This window comes from Marmota monax, unplaced genomic scaffold, assembly GCF_021218885.2.
Source record: "Marmota monax isolate L192 unplaced genomic scaffold, Marmota_monax_Labrador192_F-V1.1 WCK01_AAM20220418_F8-fsc00016, whole genome shotgun sequence".
Taxonomy (NCBI): domain Eukaryota; kingdom Metazoa; phylum Chordata; class Mammalia; order Rodentia; family Sciuridae; genus Marmota; species Marmota monax.
The window spans coordinates 7,565,439-7,592,493 of record NW_026695209.1 but is presented as its reverse complement, the minus strand read 5'-3'; the positions used below and the strand labels follow the sequence as shown (position 1 = coordinate 7,592,493).

Below are 27,055 nucleotides of genomic sequence, written 5' to 3'. Positions count from 1 at the left end.
AGAAACACTGCACATCTTTCCGCCTGTCCTCTAGCGCCAGAGGAGACCGGCCCTGTAGATACTAGAGGACAATTGCTTTCCCCCTGCGGTGGCGGAGTGGAGAGCACGGGAAGGGGACAGTCGCGGGAAGGTGCCACTCTGCTCCAGGTCTGAGAGAGAGGAACGATCTGGGAGAGACGGAGAACTCCCTCCCGACTCTCCGCACAAGCTTGAGGAGAAATGAGACCAAGGAATTTATCGCCTGCCCCGCGGTCTCCCGGGGCCGCTGAGCCCGGGTGCGACTGAGGCACCGGACCGGGAGGCCGTCTGCAGCATCAGCAGCGGTATCGGCTCGGCTTCCCCCGAGGGGCCAGCGGGGAGAGGGAGCTTGGAGGCTGTTTGTCACCTCCTTTCTTGGCCCAGGGGCGTGTCCCCGCGTGAGGGTGACTGTCAGGTTGAGTGTGGGGTCATCACTCGCCGGTTATACTCTTGCTAGCCCATCGCAGCAGCTCATCTATTTGGAGACACGGGGGAGCGAACCAGCAGCTTTGAGCTCGACTGCGGACGAATCCCGGGGCTGCGCGCCTCAGAGTGCAGCGTCCGCCGAGCCGCGCGGAGGGATACGCCTCGGCCGCGCCTCCTCGCTCGCGTCTCCGCCCCCGCCTCCCTCCCGCCCGGCTCTGCTGCCGCCGCGGCGGCCGCTGCTGCTGCTGCCGCTGCCGCCGCTGCTGCCTGGATATAGTGCGTCAAGGAGCGGAGCTTGCAGTCACTTTGCGAGGAGGAGCGCGCGGGCTGCGGGCGGCTGGGGCACCCCGGGAGCAGCGGCGGTCTAGCAGAGGTGGCCGTGGCAGCGGAAGGTTCTCTCTCCAGGGCTGGACTTAATAACTTTGGAACTGTCCACCAGTGTCACGTCCTGAACATGAGCCTCCTCCTCTCCTTCTACCTGCTCGGGTTGCTTGTCAGTAGCGGGCAAGGTAGGAGTGTGGTGCTTTATTGCATTTACTTTCCCTCCCCCTTCCACCCAACCAAGAGAGGCAAAGAGGGAGGCACAGGAAGAATTAAATGAAAGAAGTAAAGTTACAGTTATTGTTGTTGTTATTATTATTTTAGCTCCTTCTTTTAGCTGCCCCTAAAATTGTGTCTATTTTGTTGAGACCCTTAAATAAGAGAAGAGAAAATACAGAATTGGAGATGGGCATGAGCAGGAAACCGAGGCAAACTGCGTCTTTTTTCTGGGATTTTTAGCTTTCTGATTTTCATTTTCAAAAACTGGATGAGTATGTCGATGTGTATTCATAGTTAAATATCTGAGGTTGCGAAAGGAAAGGGTACAATGATATTTTACAGAACCAGCAAAAACTATCAGCATTAAACTAATTTGTAAAATATCTGTTGTATGCAAGGAATCAGAGACTCTTTTCCCAAGACCAGTTCCTGGCTATGAAGTGAATGATGATGGCTTATTTATGTAGGAAACTAAGAGAGGGGCCATAGATGTTGTGTGTAAGAAAGCAAATGGATAAAACTAGGGATGTGTTGCAGTCATTCATTTTGACCCCCTCCCCTCCCCCTTGTTAATACAGCAAAATTGAAGAATTTTATAACATCAGATTGTAATTACACCTGTAAGGGATTTGGGAGGTTGTGGAGAACTGGTGGGAGCTTTTATATCTTGGGGAAAGAAAGAAAAGAAAAAAAAAAAATAGCCTAGTAGAATAACCTAAGGGAGAAATTGTGGAAGCTACCTCTGTTAATCTGTATAAAAATAAATATAAATTTATCTTACTTATTTTGATAGTGAGCATTCACATAAAATATATTTACAATAAATGGAAACATTTTCAACTGTCCAGACAAGTTTGGACATTTAATTGGGGAAACAAAATGGTAAAACATGTATTGGTTGAAGTCTTTACAGGAAAAAAAATATATATATAACACTAATTTTTTAATGGGTAATAATAGAAGATAATATTACATTATTAGTGTAGCATGAAATTCTTTTTTAATAAAATAATGAATTGTGAGATAACTTAAAATTATCTTCACTATGTTCAATTCTAAGCATTTTAAGGCTCTTCTGTGTTGCTCATTTGGTCCAGCAGGGGGTGGTAGAACTCCATTTTATGTCCTGAAATGGTTGCTTCTGCTCTTGCACATAGAGTCCTTCTATCATTCTTCAGCAGGGCTTGACATTTTGGATGTGAAAACCTTCCTTTCTCTGCCCTTCTCCTCCCCAAAGCTTTAGTGTTGGTGGCTGATGAAACACAATTGGATGCACATTTTATGTTTAGAAATAAGAATGCAAATGATGGATATTTTTATAGTTTGTGAAGTGTCTTAGTAAGATACTGCTCATTTCCCCATAACATGGAGTATGTAATATTTCAGTCTTAGAAAAACTGCAGATATGTTCATCTGAAACCAGCATTAGCTCAATCTGTTAATTCCACCACTCTTATAGCAAAGATCAACATACACTTATCCACTGCAGATAATGCTGCTTTAATTTTTTGGAGAGCAGCTGATTTTGTTTGACTGTTCATTTATAATATAGACTGGTATTTCTGAATACTAAGAAACAGAACTTAAAAATTGCAGTTAAAATAGAATTGCAATTAAATAAATATAGATAGTATGGGAAAATGTAGGGCTTAATAGGAAGCAAGTTTATGCAGACTTATGATTACATTATGAGTGGTTTGGAGAAGAAAAATGTCTCAGTTGTGGAGTCTGTACATTTTTCATTTCAATCACTAACTGTGCTGGAATTTGGGGATACAAGGGAATCTAGGAACGTTTAATATCTAGATTTAAACACTATACACAGACATATGTAATTTTGTCTATACCTGGAACCTAAATTTGAAATTGTGATTCTGCTAATTTATAATCAGAATGCAAGGTGGTTATAAAGAAGGGCTCTGAAACGGAAGCATGCCTGTGGGGGAGCCCATATTCACTGTAATGAAACAGGGTAGAAGGAGAGCATCATTGTAAGGAAGATCTCTATCTGGTACAGTTTCAAAATGCATAAGACTTACAGAACCATAGACGCATATCAGAGGAACCTGGCTTTTGTGAGGACAAACATGTAGTGCTTCTGTGCCATGTGTCTTAATGAAATCAGAGATGCTTGGAAATAGAAATCCTCATCTTGGAGACTAATTCCTCTGTGCTAGTGTTTTGTTCTCTAATTAAGGATGCAAGAGCAAGTATCAGACATGCCACTGGGAGCTGTTTTTAAAAAATGGATCTAGTGTAACTCATAATTTTGTTTATTCTTTTGTAAACAGGGCCACGGAAAAGCCACCAGGCAGTGATCCCTGGGCTTGCCTTAGAAATACTAAAACCCCAGCTTGCTGATTTATGTTTCCAACAATATACTTGCAGGGGATTTTATGAAGCATGATTGAAGCTATTGCTTTGGAAAGTGGTGTGCAGTTAGACCGGGGAAAGGCAACGATGATGTATTCCCTTTTAAGTAGTCAAAACGTTTTGAACCGCAGCAGTTGAATAGGAGAAAATGACACAAGTGAAAAACTGAGTAACTTAAGTGGATGCCAATACCATAATTAGCTAATGAGGCCTAATAGTCCTTCCTACTCCTAACTTTCAACGCAACCTTATTGTTCTACTGTAGTGAGAGCTTTTTTATTGGGGCAGAAAGGCTCCTTTAAAAGCCACTCATTTCCACCGCAAGATTAATGTCTAATGAAGCAAGGTTGTAATTTAATTGTCAGGTTTGATTTTGATTGTCCGTGTGAGGGAGAATTTGTAGTTCTGTAACTTTTGCAATTATTTTTGCTTTGTATTCAAAACTTGGTCATAGCCTCCATGGTCATAATTCTCAAGTGATAACTTGAGTCTTGGATGGACAACAGTGGATTTGATGCTGTAGTATTTGTAAATTCAAATTCCCAAACATTTTAAACATTCCCAGTGTTCAAAATCATTTTCTTCTTCTTTTAAAAATTGTTCAGGCATGACTAATAAACATCTGTAAGTGGTTGTTCACGTGTATGAAATAGAAGCACCATTGTACTGAAACCTAAGGTGAGAATAGTGCTGTTCACGTGTCCTTGCAGTCTAGTTCAACCACACATAGAGCACTTATTTATGCCAAACTCATGTAATAAGTGTGTTTTTGTGTGAATTCACACACATACACACACAAAAAACAATTTAAGTGGTTAAACCAGGCATCAGCTTACAGTTATTCTTTCTGGGGAAGTGCTGATAAATCATTGTTTACTAAAGAAATGTACCTTCTAAAACTAGAGCACAGGTGTGTGAGTCTACGAGTTTCAGGTGTATAGGAAATATTTCCCCAGACTCATCCTCTGTCCAAGCTGTTACCCACTCACAGCCTTTAATATCCTTTTTTATATCCTTTTTATGTCTATCCTGCTCTAATTCTTTGATGCCTGTGTCTTTGTCAAAACTTTCTATTGAATCAACTGAATATTTATTTGCACTTAGAAGATAGGCTATGTAAATAAATTTCTTTTATGTCAATGAACATCTCCAAGGAATTAAATAAACCATTTTCTTACGTTGGTTTCTCATGCTAACTCTGAGCCCACAGAGCAAGAAGAGAAGTTGGTGTGTCCCCAGTGTCAGATGAGTTTCTTCATTGACTCAGGGGGGCTTATGGTCTCCCAGAGGTAAAATCTTTCTAGAGAAGCAATTAACGGAACACAAGAACCTCTTTTAGTACAAGAAGAAAGTCGAACTTTATATAATTTTGCAAATAAAATGGCCTTCTTTCCAAAATAGAGCCAGTTGTTAATGAGACTGAGAAATGAACTCTAGATTGAGGGTAGTAACCAAGCTGAACAGTGTAATTTGCTTTTGTCTGTTTCCTTGTGTGGGAGTAGTGCACATAGGAACAAGATCCACAATCTGAAGGTTCTGGAACTGGTCCTGCTGCATCACTGGCTTTTGACATTTGGGAAATCATTTTAACTTATCTGTTTTCAGGGTCATCTCTCATAGCAGTGAACTTTAGAGAGCATGAAGAAAAGTGCTCAATAAGTGATAGAACAAGTCTGAATTGCTTTTTTTTTTTTTTAGTCCATAATAAAAGTAATCCTCTGGGTGTTGGTGTAAGCAAAATTAATTTAATAATTTTAATATTCTTATAAGGCAGAATGTTTGTTTCTCAAGTTTAATTTACCTAAATTCTGAATTCCTTGAACCTTTTATACTATCCGATTATATTGCATGTAGGCCTATTTAAGAGATTATAAATGAGATTTAATTTTCAAAATTACATGATAGGAGATCACTTTAAGATGCAAGCAGTGCCTTTGTGATTTTAATTGTGAAATTCCTGCACTTCATAGAGCAAAGCTATCTTTAATTGTTCAACAAATAAAAGCATTTTTTATGGCGCACATCAAATTTGTAACAACTCCTAACTATTTAGTTATGATAGTGCCGATCACAGTGAGCAACACATATCTTAGTTTCACGTGTTTACTTGTACCACTGACACTTCATTAAACTCCAGAAAACATTTTAAAAGCTATGATGTAATGAAACAGACTTGTCTGAATTTAAATAATTAAGAGGCATGACGAAGACTTTTGAGAATGTTTATGAGCATAGCAATCAAAAAGTTGAGAGTTTAAAGAATTTTCTGTCAGTTGATCAAATTTTTTCTTGGTTCTCTTTTATTATAAAACAAAAAGGGGAATGGGAAAAGCAATGGGTCTGGAATCAAAAGACCCAGACTACTCAGTGTCTTGACTTTGAAGAAATAATTTGAACTTAGAATCACTCTTTGCTCATTTGAAAATGTAATATGATAAAACTGACCTTGATACTCAGCCATGAGGAGTCATTGTGATAATAGATAAATGTAGGCACCTTGTAAAATGTCAGCTCCACTATGCCAGATATTTATATATTTTAATAATAGACATACAGATAAACTTACCTATTGTTCAAAAATTGTCTCATTTATCCAATTTAAAACAATTATCAAAAGCTGCTGTCTAATTAGAGGAACATATTGAGTTCATCAGTGAGCATGACTCACTCATCACTTACTCATGTATGTAGAATGTATCAAACCAAAACACCTGCTTTGCCCTGGCACCTCATTAGGCAGTGATGCTAGAACAGTTTCATAGGTTGTATGATGAACAACTCCAGGGGGCGCCACTTAGAGTCATAGCTTTAGGGCTCAATTATTTTCACCGTTTGCCAGCAGATGGCAGTAAAAGGTCTTGAGGACTGGGATGCTCTTTTGTATCATGAATCCTTATGGTTGGTATTAGGCACCAGATAGATGCTCAGGATGGGCACACAATTAGGATAAGGAACATAGTAATAATCAAGTAGAAAATAACTATAGCTCTGGCCTCCAAATTCTTAATTTAGTTCTCCCAACACCAAACTTTTGCATAGACTAAAAAAAAAATTAAGATGTCTTCAGGTCAAGGTAGCAAATGCTTAAATTGTGTCATTTTTTCAATTAATAAAAACTTGTTGAGGCCTTAAAATGGTATAAATCACTTTTCCCAAGTGTTTTGGATCACCTTAGATCTTGGTATTTATCAAGAATCTTTGTTTTATGGATGAAGAAATTTAGGTAGAGAGAAACTATCTGCTTTGTCTCTATTAGTTACAGTTAGTAGTTTATTTGAAATTAGTAGATCTTATTTTTTACTTCTATTTCACTGATTATTTTAAATATATTTTATACTTTTGTTTGGAAATTTGCATGTGTGTAGAGAAGTGGTGCAGATAATTTCATGTTTGTTTTTGAAAGGACAAAAATATAAATTTAAAAAGTCAAATAAGCATGTGAGAAACCAATAAGCTGTTGAACAAAATGTTGTAAAATGACAAAAGGCATCTGATAATTAATTAAAAATTAAATGAATCAAGTCCTTAGAAGTCCAGCACTTAGAATGAACAAAAATCCATTGAGTATTCACTAATTCTCAGGCTCAGTTGTGGCTATCCTCTAAATTTGTTATCTTATTAGTATGCTCTCTTTTCTTGTAATGGTGATGAATATAAAAATACAAATACTTGTCTTTTTTGCACAGGCAGGGAGTGAGGATTTGTATTTGAGGCATTTCCAAGCCTAGCCTCTAATGAGGGCACCATCTTTACACTCATTCCAGCAGAGAGCTTCAGAGTGGAAAAGGTAAATGGAGAAAAGGATACAAAGAGAAGGAAAAAATGAGTGAACCAATTGTAGGAAAGGAGACAAATGTTTAAAAGACAAATAATCCAGTTGAATGACTGTGGATTAGGGATATATTAAAGTGTTTGCATTCATTACATAGATTGAAAAAGTGACTTGCTGGACTCAATAATGGGATATTATTGCAAATGGGAGGCAGAAATGCTTTGAGGACAAGCTAAGTTTGTTGTGTACATCTTGGGAGCTGGTGTTTGGCAGCAATAGCATGATTTAAATTGGTTAGTTTTTAAAGTATCCAGGCCATATGCAAGATGAACCAGAGGAAAATGATGCAGGAATGGACACAATATATTTCTAAGGAAGAAATAATGGGTCTTAGTAATATATTCAATTTGGAAGATTGATAGGAAGGAGGATCCTGAAGTATTAATTTCATCTGACTGAAAAAAATGGTTGTATCTTATATAGACAAATAAATAAATGAATAGGGAAACCACTCATTTATAGCAACTTTTATATTTGTTATTTTTTTTAAATGTTCAGTTTGAAGTATCTGTGGACCATCTTGGCATAAACATCAGTGATAAACTTGGAAGTGCAAACTATTGATTTATTGTCACTTCTTTTCAGAGTCACTTCTTTACTGTCTGTCTTTATTTCATTGTTTCATCATCATTTGTACTTTAAATATTGTTTAGCATATATCTGACATTTGGGGTAAAATTTCAGAAGCATGTAGGTAAAATTAGATTTTATTACAATTCTTTCATTTAAATCACTTTCTCTGTTTTATCCATTTGTTTTAATTTTTATACCTGAGTGACAAGAACAAAACAAAGCAGAACAAATTAAAAGAAAATTAAAGCATGAAACTGAATACTGAAATAACACACTCAAAAAGATTTTGGGTACAAAATATGTATACTTGAACAACTTTTATTAGTGTTGAACAGAAGAGAAAGCAACTAAGACTTTTTGAGCACCTGTTTCATGTTGGAACTATGCAGGAGCATACTCACACATTATCTCATTTAAAACTGACTAAATTTCCTAGATGTTTCTCCTGAGGTTGAGTATGACTGGTTTGCCTGGAGCTTTTAAGTATGTCCTATAGGCTGACACCCCAAATTTATAGCCAATGAGCACTAAGTACTTTTAAGATATATTTCAGTATTTTGTTGTTGTTGAAAGAAGTACAGTGTGTGTTTCTTTGAAAGAGCTTAGCTTATAAGCTGCTGGTAAACAGTGGAAAAATGCATAATGCAGGAATTGTGTTGATACATACATGATATTTTAAAACTCATTATTTTTTAAGTGGTTAAGACCAATGTTGGAGTCTGTAAACAAGTCAGGATGGCGCCTGGCATTTTGCCAGAGATATGTTAGCGTCTGTAAACAAGTCTGGATGGCGCCTGGCAAAATGCCAGAGGGAGTGGTTTGTGAAGTAATGCCAGCAAGCCATTAAGTGTGGAGATTCCTTATTGGTTGACTGATGTATCTAGTTTATGCTAATTAAGATAAGCTGTGTGGAATGCATAAATACCTCTGTCGTCCTACAATAAATGGCTCCCACTCCTGCTGTATCAATCTACGCAAGTTCCTCGTCACCCCCGGTTATTTTGCTGCAGCCGGACTGTGGCAGACCAAGCTTTCTCACAGTTAAAGAGAAAGCCTTAACAATATGTGAAGACATTGAGAAAAATATGAAAAGTCAACTTGGCTGCCTTTCTTTAGTACAAGTATTAGCTTGTTTAGTGGCTTTAAGGACATCATGGTTTCCATTACATTATGTACCTGGCAGAGTGAACATGACACTAAAGAATCCAGGAAGTCACTTTGCCATGTGATGTTTGTTTGTTCTCTTTGTTGTTTTTGTTTTTTAAAGGCTTCACCATGGTCCATAGTTTTCATTTTAAACTGCAAGCTCTTCAGGATTTGCATCTTAATATGAGTTGCAAAGCTAGGCGCAAACACTAGTGGAGATTCTACTAGCATAGCATTCTAACTAAGATCCTGATGGTTTTGGTGAGTGCTTAGTTGCAAATTTCTGCAGGTTTTGTAGGTTTGGCTTCCTAGTCTTGTCTTTTCCCATAAACCATGGCACTTTTTATTGCATCATTTTAAAGACACAGGAGTTTTTCTGGAGATGTAAATATTTAGCTGCAGCACCATATGCTTGCCTCTACTCATAAAATAAGACCATTTAATATGACTGAGACATATAGTATGAGTACATCTCCACTTAGGAAAATAAGCACATTTTTACTTTGTTCTTAGTAATAAGGAGTGGGTTTGTGGTCTTTATTCGATTATTGAAACATCCATTCCCACGGGTTTATTAGTATCTCTAATACTGAGTTCCCAGATTATTTTTATGTTTACTGATTTATTTAATTTCTCTCTGATCTCTGAATATTTTCTACCAATCACATACACGGAACATATGGCCTGAGAAGAGCAGCTGCATTTTTATATTCTAGCCATAACTTTGTATCATGTATGAGGAAACTGTTAAACACAGATAATATGAAGATTAAAATATTATAACAGGAGGTATATGCCACTTAATTGATTAAAATTTCAATTTATTATATTTACATGTTTTTTATTTTTAACATTTGTTAACTTAGATAAACATTTCATAACTTTCTTTTATCCCCTGGAATTAAGCACAGTTTCAATGGTCTGAAAATAGACTCCTTTTCATAGTTTTTAATCATAGAATAATTGTCTTCACTCTTAACTTCTCAGTGCTAGTGAGAATAAAACTACACAGAAATTTGCACCAGGTAAAACTTTTGAATTAACAAAAGGTTTGAGTTATATCATAAACTTCAATAATTTAAAATATATGTACCATACATTTTAAAGTGTATTTTATTGATAAAAGCTATGATGGTCAGCATCAATTCAACTATTTGATGTCCTACAGTTATAAATTGACAGTGGTACTGAATTTAAATGGAAAAAAATGAATATAAAAGAAATGAAATTATATGTCCAAGAAGAAAAATTTAAAAAATGGCTAGAACTTGACATAAATATTTCACTCTAGATACATCACATTTTTCTGCTATAATTTACCTGATTTTACCTAACTGCTTCTTTTACATATATGAATGAAGTGATGATTGGAAATAATTTCTTAGTATATCACATATTTTTATCACTGTGCTCTTCAAAGTTTCTTTTGGACTGAGTTTATGGGATGCTATTAATTATAATTAGAGTTCCAATTCTCATTTTAATTACTTAGGAGTTCCTTACTTAGACTGTTACTTTTGTCTTTATTTATTTTTACAACCCTGTTTTCTCATCTCTATTGGTTGTTATTATGCACACCCAATATATTGTCCCATTTCTGGAATTCATAGGTTTGAATCCTTGCATACATAGCCTGTGTCTTTTACATATTTCCTGCCTTTCTTTGCCTGGGAAATTCCTCTTATTTTCCTTCAGGACTCAGCTTGAGCATCTCATCATTGAAGACAACTTTCCTTCTTCTAAGAAATGCAAATTAACTGCATACTTCAAACCATTTATTGTTCAAGGCACGGGAGAGCCAGTGAAAGTTGATAATACACTTGAATTCTGCATATCAGACTTCTTGTACTCTGTTATGATCTTCCAAATGAACACTTGAGAGCAAGACAGAAGTTCTGTACTGGATCCTCATTAAATGTAGTGCATCTCTGGATTATAGTGGCTGCTTACCAAATATGTGCTGAGTGAATATCTAAATATTACCCAGGAAAAGTAAACCAAAATGATTGCTTATTTTAAAATATATTTATTCTTGATTGTAGATAGGTCTGAGTATTTATTTCAAAAATTTTGCCATGTCCATGGGCAACATTCTATAAACATGTGGATGTCTATAACAAACCAACAATGTTATTTCATTTAGGAGGAATAGCCAAAATGACCTCGTTTATCCCTTATGTTATATCCTCATTAAAAATTAATTCAGCTGAGAATAACACAAACTGAAAGTTTACACTGGGGATGCATCTCAGTGGTAGAATGCTTGCTGAGCATCTTCAAGGCCCTGGGTTTTAATCCCTACCACCACAAAAATAAAACAAGGAAGCAGTTTTGCCAGAAGATTTTATTTTACTAAAGTCACCCTGAAGCATAGGAGAGACTATATAGTTGAGATTTTAAAAATTTACATATGGCTATAGAAATAAGGGAGATAGAAGATGTTGATGGTGGTATAATTAACCAGATAAGATATTGTCAATAGTAAATGTCTGATGTGTCAATACAGCAAGTAATTAAAGTCCTCAACATCAAGATAATCCCATGTGGTTAATTAAAAGTTGATTATTCATTCAATGCTTATTGGAAACCAATTCTAAACTGTATATATAGGAAGAAAAGAGAATCAAGAGAGGACTTAGTTTTTAACCATATTTTTTCACATCACAGACATTTGGATTTTGACTTTTTAAAAAATGAAATTTTATTTAACCTTGAAAATAGTCTTTTATGCTACCCATATTTTTGTCATATTATTTCAGTGTTCCCAAGGTCTGACTTTAATGAGAAAAGTATTTAAGTTAATTTCACAGAGTAAATTTTCTAATGCTCTGAAATGTCTTTATCATCTCTTTATTTGACTGCTTAGTGTTTATTCATTTACATCACCATTATTATGTATGCCACTTTTAACTTGAAAAAAATGTCAAGTAAAGATATTACTCTTTCTTCTGATTTATTCATTTTTTAACTTTCATTTTCCTCCTCAAATTTTACATAATTTATAATTGCTTTAATTAGTTATCTAGATGAGTCATTTTATTTCAAAATTCCCTCAAAGCCCCACGTTAATGCATTATATCTCTGTGCCGCAGTCCAGCTGCAGCAAACTAGCCGGGGGGGTGACGAATAACTTGTGTACGTTGATACAGCAGGAGTGGGAGCCCTTTATTGCAGGACAGGAGCAGTATTTATACATTCCACAGAGCTTATCTAATTAGCATAAACTAGATACATCAGTCAACCAATAAGGAATCTCTACACTTAATGGCTGGCTTTTGTTACTTCTCAAACCACTCCCTCTGGCATTTTGCCAGGCACCATCCAGACTTGTTGACGAACTCTAACATTCCCCTGGCTGAATGCCAGGTGTTATTTTGACTTGTTTACAGACTCTAACATCTCTGGGACTGCAGGTGGTCTGCAATTTAATACAAAATTCAACATATGTTATCAAATGGCATTATGCTGTCCTGTATGGTTCATGAAAATCTTTACAACCATATCCGCAATGGATATGCAATATTGAACTTTAGTATTCTCATGTTCCCAATATAACATTTTTTAGTACAGATTTCTGAATGTTATGCAATACTTTGAGTTGCTAATCTATGTTTTCTTTCAAGTCCCTGTTTCATTTCTATTATAATGAAACATTTCATTAAAAATATCCTCCTCCTACACTGTGCATTAATACAGCATTTAGCAAACAGTGACTTCTTTAAGCAGAGTATATCTCCCTGTTGCTATGAAAATCAAGCGATTAAGTTTCTGAGTATTGTGGGAAAGGAGTCTTTTTATTGCTCAACTTACCCTTGCCTCTTCCAGCTCAGCTGTTTCTCATCCTTTTACCTTGCCCTTAAGCTGAAAGGCTCAATTTCTTAGGCCTTGTGCATGGATATGCAGTTGTGATGGGAAGAGTAAATTTTTACAAGTCTAATTATGACTTCCACTGTCTAATCTCCAAGCAGAGGTGCAGGAAGCTGAGGTTGAGTGATAAAGGAAAGGCAACTAATCATTGTAAAAATCAATCACTGTTTTGTTTCAGGGAGGAGGAAGCACAATCTAAAAGAGAAAGGTGATGTGGTTATGCCAGATATTTGAAGAGCTTGGTTTAAAAGGGACATGGTTATCTGCATAAAAGGGGAGAAATAGATGTCTCATAACATTTAGAATGACAACTCACTTTACTTCCTCTGTGAACAGTATCTTTTAATGAGTATTTGGTGGATTAATTGAAAAAAAAAAGCAAGAAATTCTGTAAGGTATTGTACAGAGTATTATAATTGGGATTACTTCATTCTTTATTCAAAATACATACGGAGTTGTGAGCTAATATTTTACACGTGAGAGAATTGAATTTCAAAATTTAAAAGAAATGCATATGTGGCATCTAGTAAATGAAAAAAAAATAGATGTATATATACACTCATTCCACTGACTAAAACATTGTCCTTCAAAGTAGCAAAGAATTGCTGAAGAGAGAAAGGAATCTCTTGGAGTGGTTCCAATTTCAAGCTTTTACCATTATTTCTAATGATTTCCTCCCCCTCCCAGTACTAAAAAGGATTAAAATTGACAAAAATTATATGCATTTACAGTGAACCAAGTGATGTTTTAATGAATGTATGTATTGTGGTATTAACTAAGCAAATGAACATGTTTACACACTTATCTTTTGGTGTGCTGAGAACATTTAGTATTTTAACTCTTTGCAATTTTAAATTAAATTGCACCTTATTATTAACTAGAGTCATCATGTAGTGCAATAGGTTTCCAAAACTTATTGACCCTATCTAACTGAAGCTTTGTATACTTTAGCCATCTCCTTATTTGTCCCAACCCCTAGTTCTTGGCAACTATAGTTCTACTTTCTGCTTCTATAGTTTTGACTTTTTTAGATTCAACATGTAAGTGAGCTCATAAAATATCTCTCTGTGCCTGGCTACTCTTACTTGGCTTGATGTCTTCCAAGGTCTTTGACATTGTTGCAAATGATAGGAGAAATCCTATCATTCTTTTTTAAGGCTAAATATCATTTAACTTATGCATATTTATATTGCACCTTTTCTTTAATCATTCATCCTTAGATGAACATTCAGCTTGATTCCATATCTTGGCTATTTTGAATAAGGCTGTAATAAACATAGGAATGCAAATATGTTTTTGGTATACAGTTGTCATTCCCTTTGGCTATATACCCAAAAATGAGATGATTGGTAGATTATGTGACTCCAAAGCACAAATTACAAAAGCAAAAGTGGACAGATAGAATTATCTCAAATAAAAAAGCCTCTGTACAGCAAAGCAAACAGTCAACAGAGTACAAATAGTAGGAAAGTTTAGCAATCATACTTCTAGTAAGGGGTTTATATCCAAACTATAGGAGAAAGTTAATTCAAATACAAATAAAAGCAATAACCAATTTAAAAATGGACAAAGGACCTGAATAAGTATTTCCTAAAAGAAGACATATAAATGGCCAAGATGTACGTGAAAAAATAGTATCATTCTTATCAGGGGAATGCAAATTCAATACTACCTTGAGATATCATCTATTAGCAATTAGAATGACTACTACCAAAAACTAAACATCACAAATGTCAGTGAGGATGTGGAGAACAGGAGAACCTGTGCACACTTTGAGGAGGATACAAATTAAGACATCCATTATAGAAAATGTTATGGAGATTCCTCAAAGAATAAAGATGATAACTACCACAGCACTCGTTCATTTATTTTATTTTATTTTTTTTGAAGAAGCGGTTTTAGCCTAGTGATTGCCAATTAGTGCATGAGTAAATCTTCTAGTGACATACAAGATTAATGGGCATAGAAAACCAGCAGCATTTAAAGGTATTAGAGTAGGGTTCGAGGTGGGGCAGCTTGATTATTTAGGTTAGTATAATTCATTGAGGACTACATAACATTAATATTTAAATGTAAGTTGTATCTTTAAATGGCTTCTGTTATTATGAAACTATAATTATTAATAATTTAGTAAGTTATCAGCTTGTGGTTGACTTCCAGAATACTTTCATAATGAAATTTTATCAGTTTAAGATGCTTTTAGAGGCAAGGAAGAGGAGAATAATCTAAAATGGTTTAAAAATAAAAATCCTTTATACCACATGAAAGACCATCTAGAGGTAGACTTGGATTTCATGTGTCTAAGCTTGACTTAATGGAAGAAACTTGGCTTCAGCTCACGTGTCACATGATTATACAATAATATCTGAAGTTAAAAAAGAAGTACATATGTTTTCCCCACTGGATACGTTTGAAGGAAAAAAAAAAAAAACCCATGTGTGGTCTGGCAGACTTCCTTCCATTCTCCTTGACTAGAATTGTTTCATGTAATGCTCCTAAACCAATCACTATTGAGGAGAATGGCATTGAGATAGTTTTCCTTAATTAATCAACTTGTTCCTGTTGTGGATGGGGAAATCTGCCCACCTTGAGCTTAGAATTGACCAATCAAATTCAGTGTCCAGCCAGGAAGAAGAGAGAGAGAGGGAGATGTGAGGGAGGTAGTGGTCAAATATGTCTGACAGGAATGCTCCAAGGAAGTTTTTGGAAAATACCTAAACAATGTGAATGTCAAAAGCCAACATAAAATAGTGACAGTGTATCATTTTTATTTTGTTTACATGTGTGATTTCATAATCTCCCAAATTTACTTTGAAAGTTGATTCTGTTATATAGATGAGGAAATGAGGAGACTATAAGAATAAATGACCTGCCAAACTCACGAAAGTCGTAGTGGCAAAGAGGAAATTTGAAGCCAGGATGACTAGTAAGGGACTTGTTGTTTCCATGCTAGGAGAAAGAAACCATTAACATTGCTTTAGGTTACCTTGCTAAGTTTGAGAATGGTAAGATAAGAGGTGGGTGTGGTGTTCTGTGTATTTACTTACAGTATTCAGAGGATCACTTGAGTCGAGAAGTTTGGGCAATATAATGAGACTCAATCTCTAAAAATAAAAAAGTAAGGTAAAAATACTAATTTCTTTTGTGAACAGGCTTTGACCTAGTCTGTCACCTAAGAAAGCTACAGTTATTGAGCTCATATAATACCTATATCTACATGCCACTTTTAGTATTTTCTTAAAAATCTGAGAACTGAGGAAATGAAAGGGTAGTGTGATTAAGTAAATTCCCTTTAATTGCATAGCTATTAAGTGGACAATTGTATTTGAATCCGGGCTTGCATGGACATTGAAGGCTTGACTGTCTCCTACCATACAACATTTGGGGCCTGTAGTCAACATATGACAATAATAAAAAGAGTTAAAATATTTAAAGAAAATATATTTAATTGCTTTTCTTTTTAGACCAAGGGATTATGTTTTCATGTTTAAGAAGGCTAAAGAAAAATATTCCTTTGGTTTCTGGAAGGGGAAATGTTAGATAAAAAATATAAATGGAAACCATGATCATCTTTAGAGGGGCAAGTTGACACTAAAAATTAATATTGATTTCAAATTGATTTCTGAAACAGGCTAAATGTCAAAATGTGTGTGTGTGTAGATCATGCAGACTCACTAATCAGCATTCTAGTCCAGTGCATGCCTAAAACAATGTAGAGCTGCACCAGTTCCTGGCCTCTGGATGGCTCAGCAGCTAGAGTACAAGCACATAGTGGTTAAAAGAGCAGGGTAGTTCAAAATCAAGAAGTTGGTGTTTGAAAGTATGCATACACTGATATTTCTCTTTGTTATTTATTTATTTATCCAGGTTATCTCACCAAACTAGTATTCTTCCCAATGGCCAAATGTGCAAAATTTTGTGTAAAAAAATATATATTTATATAAAGATGTTATGTAACATATATATTTGTAGGTGTGAATGTAAATGTGATGTGTATAGACTTACATATAGTCATACATGTGTGCATATATATATATATATCTGTATGTATGTGTGTATACACATATATTTGTATGTGTATAATAACTTTGGGAAAACCTATGATTCTTTGGTGTATCAATAAATTTTTTATATTTATTTCATTTTTTCATTAGTCCTGGAATTCACGAATATTCTAAGTGATTTTCTCTTTGCCTATTTTTGCCGCTAAGAAAATAAACTCCATGAGAAAACACTGGACATTTAATTCACACTTTGTATAACTGTTTGACTAATTAGCCAGTGTTTAATTTCTCAGACTACGAAACACAATTTGTTGTTTCTTTACTATACAAAAATAACAACTAACAGTTCTCCCACCTTAGTTTTTAAAAGAAAGAGACTCTCAACACACAAGTATTCATAATTGATGACGTTTTCCATCCAAACATATTCAGTGACTATAGAAAAAAATTGGCCTTTGTAGCATGAACACTTGGCTCCAACTCAGGGGCTGTGATTGAACTGCATGCACAGGCTTGAATCCTTTATTTAGTTTTCCCCAATTTATAATTGGAGAGATGAAGGCAGCTAACTTTCTAACAGTGTTTTACTCTCTTTTACATCATGTTGAACAACTGAATTATAATATTGTTTATTAGAAAGCTGCTGAACAAATTGTTGAGCACATTTGTAATATCACAATAAAGATTCAGTCAAGACTTTAGGTACAAATTCTCTTGTATCTCACTGGTTGATTTTACAGTCCTTTTTGAGAATTACAAAATGGATAATCTGCTTCTATTTCCAATGGCAGAGAACAGATTCATTTGTGTTAATATCTTTTGTGAGCTACGTTGATTATATTTTTCATATAAAGCATTTTTATGTTTGCAGGTATTCAGGACAAATAAGTGCACTTGCTTGCAGAAAAGTATTCAAATTTGCTAATTCCTATAAGCTTTATGATTGGCTGGTTCATTTTTATGAAAGTAAACATAATATTTGGAGAGGAGCTTTCCTTGAATGGACCCATTATGAAAAATTTCTTTGATTTTCTTTTACTCCTTATGGTTTGGTGACACCAGTCAAAACTGTCTCTGAGGTGCTCAGAATTCACATCGCGTGGCTGGTCATTGAAGCATTCTGGTTGAATGGCTGGATACTAGGTGGATTCCTGCCAGCACATGGCAGTTCCAGACACTGTAGCCAATGGCTACTGAGTGCTTGTGAAGCATTTTCTAATACCCAAGATCGTAGTGGTTTGATGTGAAGATTTTGCAGACTGTGACCCAACTGATGTCTTAAAAAATAATTCAATGTCTGCTCTATGGAGCCTAGACCTCTTTTAATACCTAAATATCTTTTCTTTTTATTCCCTTAATGATAAAATCAAAAGTTTGAATCATTATACTTGAAAAGTATTTTATTTTTCCTTGAAGATGTTTTTCCAAGTCACAAACTGTTTGCAGGTTCAGAGCAGAGTCTGAAGTTTGGGAGATTGAAATTCAAATCAAAAAGGGAATCAATAAATGTCTGACTTCTGATTAAGAAATATTTTAAGGGCTATTTCTTTATAATTACATCTGTAAAGTGGGGATAACAGTAACAGTCACATTTTAAGTGTTCAGTTAATGTTATCTCATTGTTTATTCTAAAACCTGCTATCATATTGTGTTTGATATTTTAATCACCTAGCTTTCTTGAGAGATTATCAAAGAATATTTGGATCTATGTAAAACAATACTCTGGTAAGTTGTTAGAATATTTATTATTAGATTATGGTTGGAATTAGAAAGCTGTGTTTACAACTTTACTTTTGAATGCAAACTGTTTAGTTTTCCTATGCTTTGCTAAGAGATGATTGTAACTGGCAAGCTTCACATTTAGAAACCTTATAGAATCTGCTATTTGCAATTCTTTGTAAGTTGTTCTCATATTGTAAGGCTTGATATCTGACACAGAACATGGAATTGAGGGTCTTTATTCAGTTTATTACTTGAGCAGCTCAGAACTGCCTAAATCCTATATCTCTTATAGTGTTCATCTCCCTCCCACAGCTGCCTTCCACACTCAAGGACTCTCCCTTCTCTTCCCTTACCCCACTCAAACTGTGGTCTGTATTCTGCTGGAAGCTTATTGTACTTGCTTAATTTTTTCCACATTTCTGTATTCTTAACTCAAGGGTAGGTATCGTTTTCACCTGGATTATGGTAGAGTCAGGATTGCTGACATTTTGTAAGGTTATTTACACAGCATGATCGACAAATACTGGTTTCCACAGTACTAGATAAGGTTCTACTTCAACTCCAACTCCCCTGGTCATTGTTGGAAGCTGAGCATCCTCTCTCCTGGCCCTGTTGGTGGTGTTCCCTCACATGCCTGTGTTAGTTGGTTTCGGTTTGAGTGTTAGTGATCCCAGTAGCTGGACCAATAACAGTTTATTCTCATCTAGTACATTCATCCTAATAAAGAAATAATATGTACACTCTTTAAGTCTCGTTCACATTGGAGTAATGCCAGTAAAGACTAAAGGAGCAAGGCAACTTGGGTGCTTTGTTGCCAAGGAGAATTCTGTACCTTAGTACCCTACTCTTCCAGTCCTCACAGGGCACCTTCTGGGCTTGCATTTAGGAAACAAAGAAAAGCCCAGTTTTCTGTCATAAACTTTAGTGGTGATTGTAGTAAAATTATGGGGGATAGAGATAATAGGATGGGATGACCAGTTCTGGATCCCACCAAAAATCACAATGCAAGAGAAGATAAGGTAGCATGCGAAGATGCACTAGGAAAACTGTTTTCATTCTCCTCATCAACTAGTTACATTTTTCTTCTTCCTTTTTAATGAGATAGAAAAACTATTATAGCAGCAACATGGTTCCTTTTATATCAAACATTTTGAAGTCAGAATCCAGTGTTTCCACTTATACATGAAATCTAGAGGAAAAAAAAAGGAATACAAAAGGGTTCACAAGAAATTAAAACAGAACAGTTAAAGAAGGGATCAAGGGGAGGGAGGGAAAGCTGATGTCATAGGAACAAAATCAACCAAATTTTGCTATGTACATATATGAACATAGCACAATAAATTCCGATTTCATGTATAATTATAATGTACCAATTAAAAATACATAAAGGAAAGCCTAAGAGAAGAATAAGGGTTTCAGTGGGAAGTGCTGGTAATTAAATAAGGAAATTATGTTATGTTTATGTACGAATGTGTCACAAGGAACCCCAATATTATGTATAAGGATAATGTACTAATAAAAACATTTTAAAAAAGAAAAGAAATAGGAGGCTCTTCTTATAGCAGGAGATTTCTTCCTTTTCTATGGATTTTTTTTTTAAAATAAATTCTTTGCTCTGAATCATTAGTTATTGATATTTAAAAAGACTTATTAAAAAGACACTCTATTTTCCTGAGTGTGTGGAATTTGACTTTAAAAGCCTAACATTAAAGGCTATCCATTCTGCAATGCTCTATTTAAAAGTGCTGTCTGAAAAATCAAAGCTGATGATAATTTCTTGGCTCTGGCCTTTTGAAGTCCCCATCAAGCAATGGAAGACCAACTTCTCTGGGAGCAAAGCTATGAGAAAAGAACTTGAGAGAACTGGAGGGTGCAAAAGACTCAATGTGTAGAGTAAGAAAAGAGTGGAAATAAACAAAGGGGAGCCAACAGTGAGAACTGTGTTTACAAAAATTAGAAGCATTTCTCTGTCCCCTACTCAAGGTTCCAGAATATTTTCTAAGAGGAGTCTTTTTAGATCATTTACACACTGGCATTTTGAGCTCTCTTCATTTATCTCTTTGTTTATCACCTAATACCAATCTCCAATCCTCTGGCATTTATAAAATTCCTTCTTAATTATCTCAAACCATATTTCTTTGTCTCTTATAAGCCATTAGAATAATAGATTGACCCTGCTTATTTTGACACTTAATATATTGTTCTGGGTTATTTATAGAGTTTTAATTCATTAGTCTTGTGTTCTAAATTAGAATGTAACTGTATACCAGTTTTATGTTAAGTGATGAACATGGCAAATGCTTAGTAAATCCTTGTTTAAAAAATTAAATGAATGCGTCAGGCGTGGTGGCGCATTCCTGTAATCCCAAGGGCTCAGGAGGCTGAGGCAGGAGGATTTCAAGTTCAAAGCCAGCCCCAGCAAAAAGTGAGGTGCTAAGCAACTCAGTGAGACCCTGTTTCTAAATAAAATACAAATAAGGCTGGGGATGTGGCTCAGTGGTAGAGCATCCCTGAGTTCAACCCCTTGTACCCCTCAAAAAAATTAAATGAATGATGTTCCTATGTTGCTATTTATATTTGGAATAAAGAAAGAATTTAAAAACTGTAACAAAAGGAAGTGGGTTTAAGTAAAATCAATAACTCTACTCAATAATCCTCAAGAGAACACAGCAAATTAATACAATCATCAAAATTCTAGAAGGTTATCTTTGGTTGATTTAAAAATATATATAGAGATAGGGTCTCACTGAATTGCTTAGCATCTTGCTAGGTTGCTGGGGCTAACTCTTCATCCTCCTGCCTCAGCCTCCTGAGCCTCTGGGATTACAGGTGTGTGCCACCCTGCCCAGCCTAGAAAATTATTTTTGCATATAATGCTTTAGTTATATTTATGTCCTCTCTACCTAAATTAGTTTAATATTTGCCTGGCTATAAATGTTACATAGTAAGATTGATTTTATTTATAAAAATTATGTCATGAATTTTGCACTATTCCAGTGAACATTAATTATTTTATTATGGAAACTATTATGGCACCTAATATTTACACCCATGTTAATTCTTTTTGAACAATCTCTGAACAGAATCATATTATAATGTGTATGACATGTTAAAAAACAATTACAAATATTTAGCATAATTTCTTTAAAATAATACTATTGTGTTCACATTATAGAATATTAATATTCAATCTATTTTAATGCTTTTTTGATAAAACAAATGTTTAAACTCTGTAATCTTTTTTTGAGTTTTAAATTTAAGTATGTCAGAAATGAATTTTTTATTCAAATGTACCTTATAATAATGAGATAATCAAAATATCAATAACAGAGTAACAATAAAGTTTGTGTAGACATCAACCACTGTAAAAATATCTTTGATTTTACATAAAATATTACTGCCTTTGTAATTTATTCTAATATGAGTTAAGATTCATGGTCTACAAATGTGAAAATATTTTTGTGGTCACACTGTGAAAGACAAAAATACAAAAGTGCTCTTTAAAAACTAAGCACCAACATGGGAAACAAAAGAAAGGGGCATAAAAATCCAAATTAACATTGGTACTTCATTAAAAGTGACATTTAATTCTTAATTTTCTAGGAAACAGACAATAAAATGGGACATATACTTTTATATATGAGGAAACTATGCTACTTATCCAGAAGAAATGTTAAAGTAATTTATTATGTGATTCTTCAAGTTAGATATGTTAAATAACTTCATCAAAGATGGCTTTCTATATACAGTTTGTGGAAAAAATTCAGAACATTTTTACGTTTTGTTTTATATAATTATCTTTGGATAGTCTACAGCACAGCAGGTTGCATTTATCTATAACAAAATCTTTTCACACACATGCATACACAGGTATATGTGAATAAGTATGCTACAATGACATAAGCATTATTTATTGTTTGGTTTTAATATTTTAGTTATTTCAATGGTGTTAGATTGTTTACATTAGAGCAAGATGTTAAAAAATAATGTAATTAATGAATAATTTTTAAAAATCTAGAAATATTTTTTTTTGAAGTTTTAGTTTTCTGTTTCCTTCCCTCATTCCTACTTATCAAACGCTTACTCTGTGTAGCCACTAGGGATAATAAAAAGATGAATAAACACTGGATCATTTTCTCAAGGATTTAGCATACTAGCTTCAGTAATAATACACTTAGTTCAGATGCAGTAATTCAAGGAATATGTAATAATTTCATAAAAGTAATGAAATGTGATACCAGTCTGAGAATAGTGTTTGATTGTAGGTATGTGCATGAAGGACTGAGACGGTGATTGAAATGACACAGTAAGAATGAGTCTTTCACTAGAAAGACCTAGAAAATTAACCAGTTTTGAGCTGTCACCTATAACATAGCAGGTACTTTATGATACCACTATTGCTTTGGGCAGGCACTTTATTTTTGATCATGTAGTTCTCCCTTGGAGGAAAGAGATTGTTAGGTTTTGTTTCCAAGCAAATTCTGGAAAAAGCAGAGTAAACTAAAATATTTAAACATGAACTTGCAAACTGTTTTAATGAAATATCCTGATTTTTACAAGTAGAAAAAATTCCTTAAAGGAATAAATGACTTGTTCATTTATTCATTGATAGCACTTGACATTTCTTAGTCCTAAATTAACTTTGTCTTAAGTACAAAAAGTGTACAATAGCTCTTTTTTAGGGAAAAATGTTTTATAGGCCTCAGATTCATATGTACTTAAAATTGTATTAAAGATACCACATTATTATTGCATTTGAATACTCATTATAATCTTTTGTTCTAGAGAAAAATGTTAGAAATTAGACTAGAATTGTTTTTAAATATGCTCTCTCACCCCAAGAATGGTAGTCCCTCTCTACACAAAACAGGACATTTGCAAAGTGTTGGGTGTTCACTGTTTTTTTTTATTATTATTATTTTGTGATTAATTGTAGGAATTTTCTTTTTATCTTTTTAAATGCTGCAATCAGTGCTATTAAAGATAAGAGTCTTTACTGCATCTGCAATTAAGTGTATTACTTTTATTTGAAATCAAAACAGTATTTTTGATTACCCAGAAATTTATTCTATTTTACTAATGTTTGTTTTCTTACAAACGGGAGATATTTTAAAATAAAAATGTTTGAAAGAATTGCTAGTGTCTCCTGAGTATAAAGAATGCAGTGTAATTGGTAGGATGGAGGTATTGAGTTGGACATACTGGAGATGTGAGCTATTATGCATCAGAGGGAGAGACTAGACCCAGACTAAAAGATTTGCAAAGTATTCCCAAAGGTATATGTGAAGTCTTGGCTGAAAGTGTTGAGTAAATTAATAATGTCTTTGGGCAACAGATGTGACCATTGAGTTGAATGAGTTCAAGGTTGGTCAATACTTTCTTGTTGAAGTGTGAATATTAGAAGCCAAGTGGACAATAATCAAAGCTTGTTTTATCTAGGGTCATTTAAAAAGTTAAAGTCAAGAAAATTGGTGTGGTGTTGAGATCATAGGTACTGTTGGTATAACATGGACTTATTTTAGAGATATGGTGAAAATAATGAACAAAGGGACTGACATGACCCTTGGGAATAAGCAGTGGTAGAGCTGACCATCTGCCATATTGTGGTAAAGGCATATAGAAGAATAGCTCCCTGGCAACAAATTCATTTGGGAAAAGAAAGAGGTCCTAGAAGGAGGTGAATTACATTTTTTGAGTTTAAATGTTCAGAATGGAAAAATTATCTTAGAGCGAGAATATTTAAGATCATAATTAAATATACATATTTGAAAACTAAAATTCAGCATCCCCTTGGTCACCACACAGCTTCCCAAGTCCTAAGGAATTCCCTCCTGCAACATGACCTGCGATGATGTTTCTTTGCACTGGTCTCCTCTGATTTTTTTTCTTGTTTCTCTTTCTCTCTCTCTCTCTCTCTCTCTCTCTCTCTCTCTCTCTCTCTCTCTCTCTCTCTCTCTCTCCCAGGGATTGAACTCAGAGGTGCTTAACTACTGAACTACCACATCCCAGCCTTTTTTTTTGGATTTTATTTTAGAGACAGGGTCTCACTAAGTTTCCTGGTGTCTTGCTTTTGCTGAGGCTAGCTTTGAACTCAAGGATCCTCTTCCCTCAGCCTCCTGAGCTGCTGGGATTACAGGTGTGCACCATCACACCGGCCTGATGTTTCTGCATTCACAATTTTTAAAGAGAGTGTATCATTTTTTTTAAGTTCACAGTTTTCCCAATTTAAAATAAGGTTTTATAACCATGACAACCTTCTCATTTCTTACTGAGTTATAATTTTTTTAGATGATTACAAGCATTCTGGGTTATTACTTTGTTTAGATTTTTTCATTACTGTATAAGGTGAATTCATTTATGTTATTTATCCATTTCAACACATCTTGGGAGAATCAACTGTTTTTCAGTCCATATGATAAGCTTTTTGATATAAATTAGATTTGTACAAATGAATAAAACATTGTATTTTTCCCCCAAGGAATTTTGTTTCCTTCAGAGAAAACACTTCTGCAAATTGTTCCAACAAAATATTCTAATTATAGCCAAACTCTCATACATGGAAATAATTTACAATCATGAAATAATATTAATGTATCATTTCATCATATTCACCTAACCTATTTTTAATTCATAATAATTTCATCAGTTCTGAAACATAAGACTGTAGCTTTGCAACTTAATTCAAAGCTTGCTTTATCAAAGGAAGAACTATGAATTAAAAAATAATAGTTTCATACAGGAAGTTCATATCACGGATGTTTAACAGTGACACATTATTTGAGCTCTCTATACTTCCTTTTAATTAATTGGAGAGTCCACTGTGTGTTATGCATATTATTTTCTTTCTTACTTCACTAGATTTAGTACAAAGTAAGTTCTGAATATATAGTATACAATTTCCTTATTGTTTTATGATTTATATTTATTCCTTAAACCTTAGGAATGAATAGAGTCTTTGCTAAAATATCTCATGCTTATTGACTTGTTGATTGCTTTTCAATTCTGACATTTTTCACATGCACCAAATTCTTTGTTTTGGTTCTCATTAGAGATGATACACATCTCCCAATTGCATCCCTTTTTATTGAAGAAGTAATGTTAAAATCATAATCAGATGCAAAAATTTATGTTGTGTGAAACATATTTACTTATAAGATTCTTTAATGAGGCCTGACCAGCTCTTTTGGGAGAAAACCAAACACAGTGACTCACATTTCACAAACAGACCTTCAATCCAAATGATTTTAGGTCATATTTGAGGTCACTTTTTTGTTGTCATTGTACTTAATCTTCCAGCATCTCATCGTTATTGCCAGAAAACTTTGGTGTGCAGCCTGCATATAATCAGGGACAGAAAACTGCAGCATAGGCTACCTAAACTGAATTAAAATGAGACAGTACACAATGCAATATGCAGAATTGTGCAAGACAGAAATATTAAACTGGCAACAAGATGCCCATGTAGTCTTCTATTTTTTTCTAATATACAATATGATTTATCTATAATATTCTAATACTGTTAAATAAAAATATGTTTTCACATGAGTCTACCTGATTGTACTTAACATTCTGTTGGAGTACAAGGAAAACAAAACAAGTGTGCGGGTGGCAGAGTGTGTGTTTTATATTATAGTAAAATTTTGAAAATTGTGTGAGTTGCCATCATAGATACATAGCATGTTTTTCATAAGTATTGGTATTTCAAGTTACTTTTAGTGTTTAAATGAAATTTGGAACAAACTAATTTGTGAAACCACTCATGTGAATAAAAATATAGCTGATTTTTGGCTATGTTGAAACATGGACTTAATAAATACAGTGAAATTAGTGAAATGATTTAGCTTATGTATCAATGTAAAGTTGTAACTCATGGATGGAAATCCAGTGTCTGATTTAACAAATAAATTATATAAACTGTTAATGAATAGAGATGTGTTTTTACGCAAATATTTACAAATTTCTCTCTTCTATTTGACTTCCTACATTGCCCTGGACCTTAATTGTTTCATTTTTTCAGATGAAATCTGTGACAGTGGTCAAGGTGTACTCTGACTTAATCACAAGCATTTAATGCAATTCAGAGAACAATAGATTCTTTCTGATGTAAAATTCTTGGTTGTCATGTTGCTACTGTGCAGTTTGTGACTAGAATGCAAAGTAGTTTTAATCCATACATCCTTTTTTCTGTGCTGGGATGTCTGCCAAATCTATGTCTGCTATTAACTTTTGAGGTTGTCAGTTTGAGATAAATGTTGGGGCAGGAGAACTTGGGACAGTGAATTTGTAGTTAATGTATATTTAACAAGAGTGTTGACTTTCAGAATTAGGAAACAAATAATTGTCTTCATACACTAATTCTTTGCTGAACATTAAATTTGTCATTTTGAACAGCCCAATGTTTTTAATATAAACATCAATAAATTTCATTTAATGTTGGTACAATTAAAACATTATCTGTTAAATTCCTATTAAATAATTATTAATGGTATTGCAATGTCTAATAGTTCCCACTCCTCTTCTTCTTCGGTAATCTTAAAAAGCTCTAGTAACCTTG

The 27,055-nt window shown here is 34.5% G+C and overlaps 1 protein-coding gene across 2 annotated transcripts in view; it reads left to right on the top strand.

The window, feature by feature from the left end:
• Positions 1-703: 703 nt before the first annotated feature.
• Positions 704-27,055, top strand: part of Ncam2 (neural cell adhesion molecule 2) — a 484,565-nt gene continuing 458,213 nt past the window's right edge. Inside the window, exon 1 of one of the 2 annotated variants that reach the window (XM_058574575.1) lies at positions 704-953. In XM_058574575.1, the coding sequence (XP_058430558.1) occupies positions 899-953 (55 nt within the window). In that variant the 5' untranslated portion in view covers positions 704-898. The remainder of the gene's footprint in view (positions 954-27,055) is intronic. The other variant, XM_058574574.1, reaches the window with a different exon arrangement.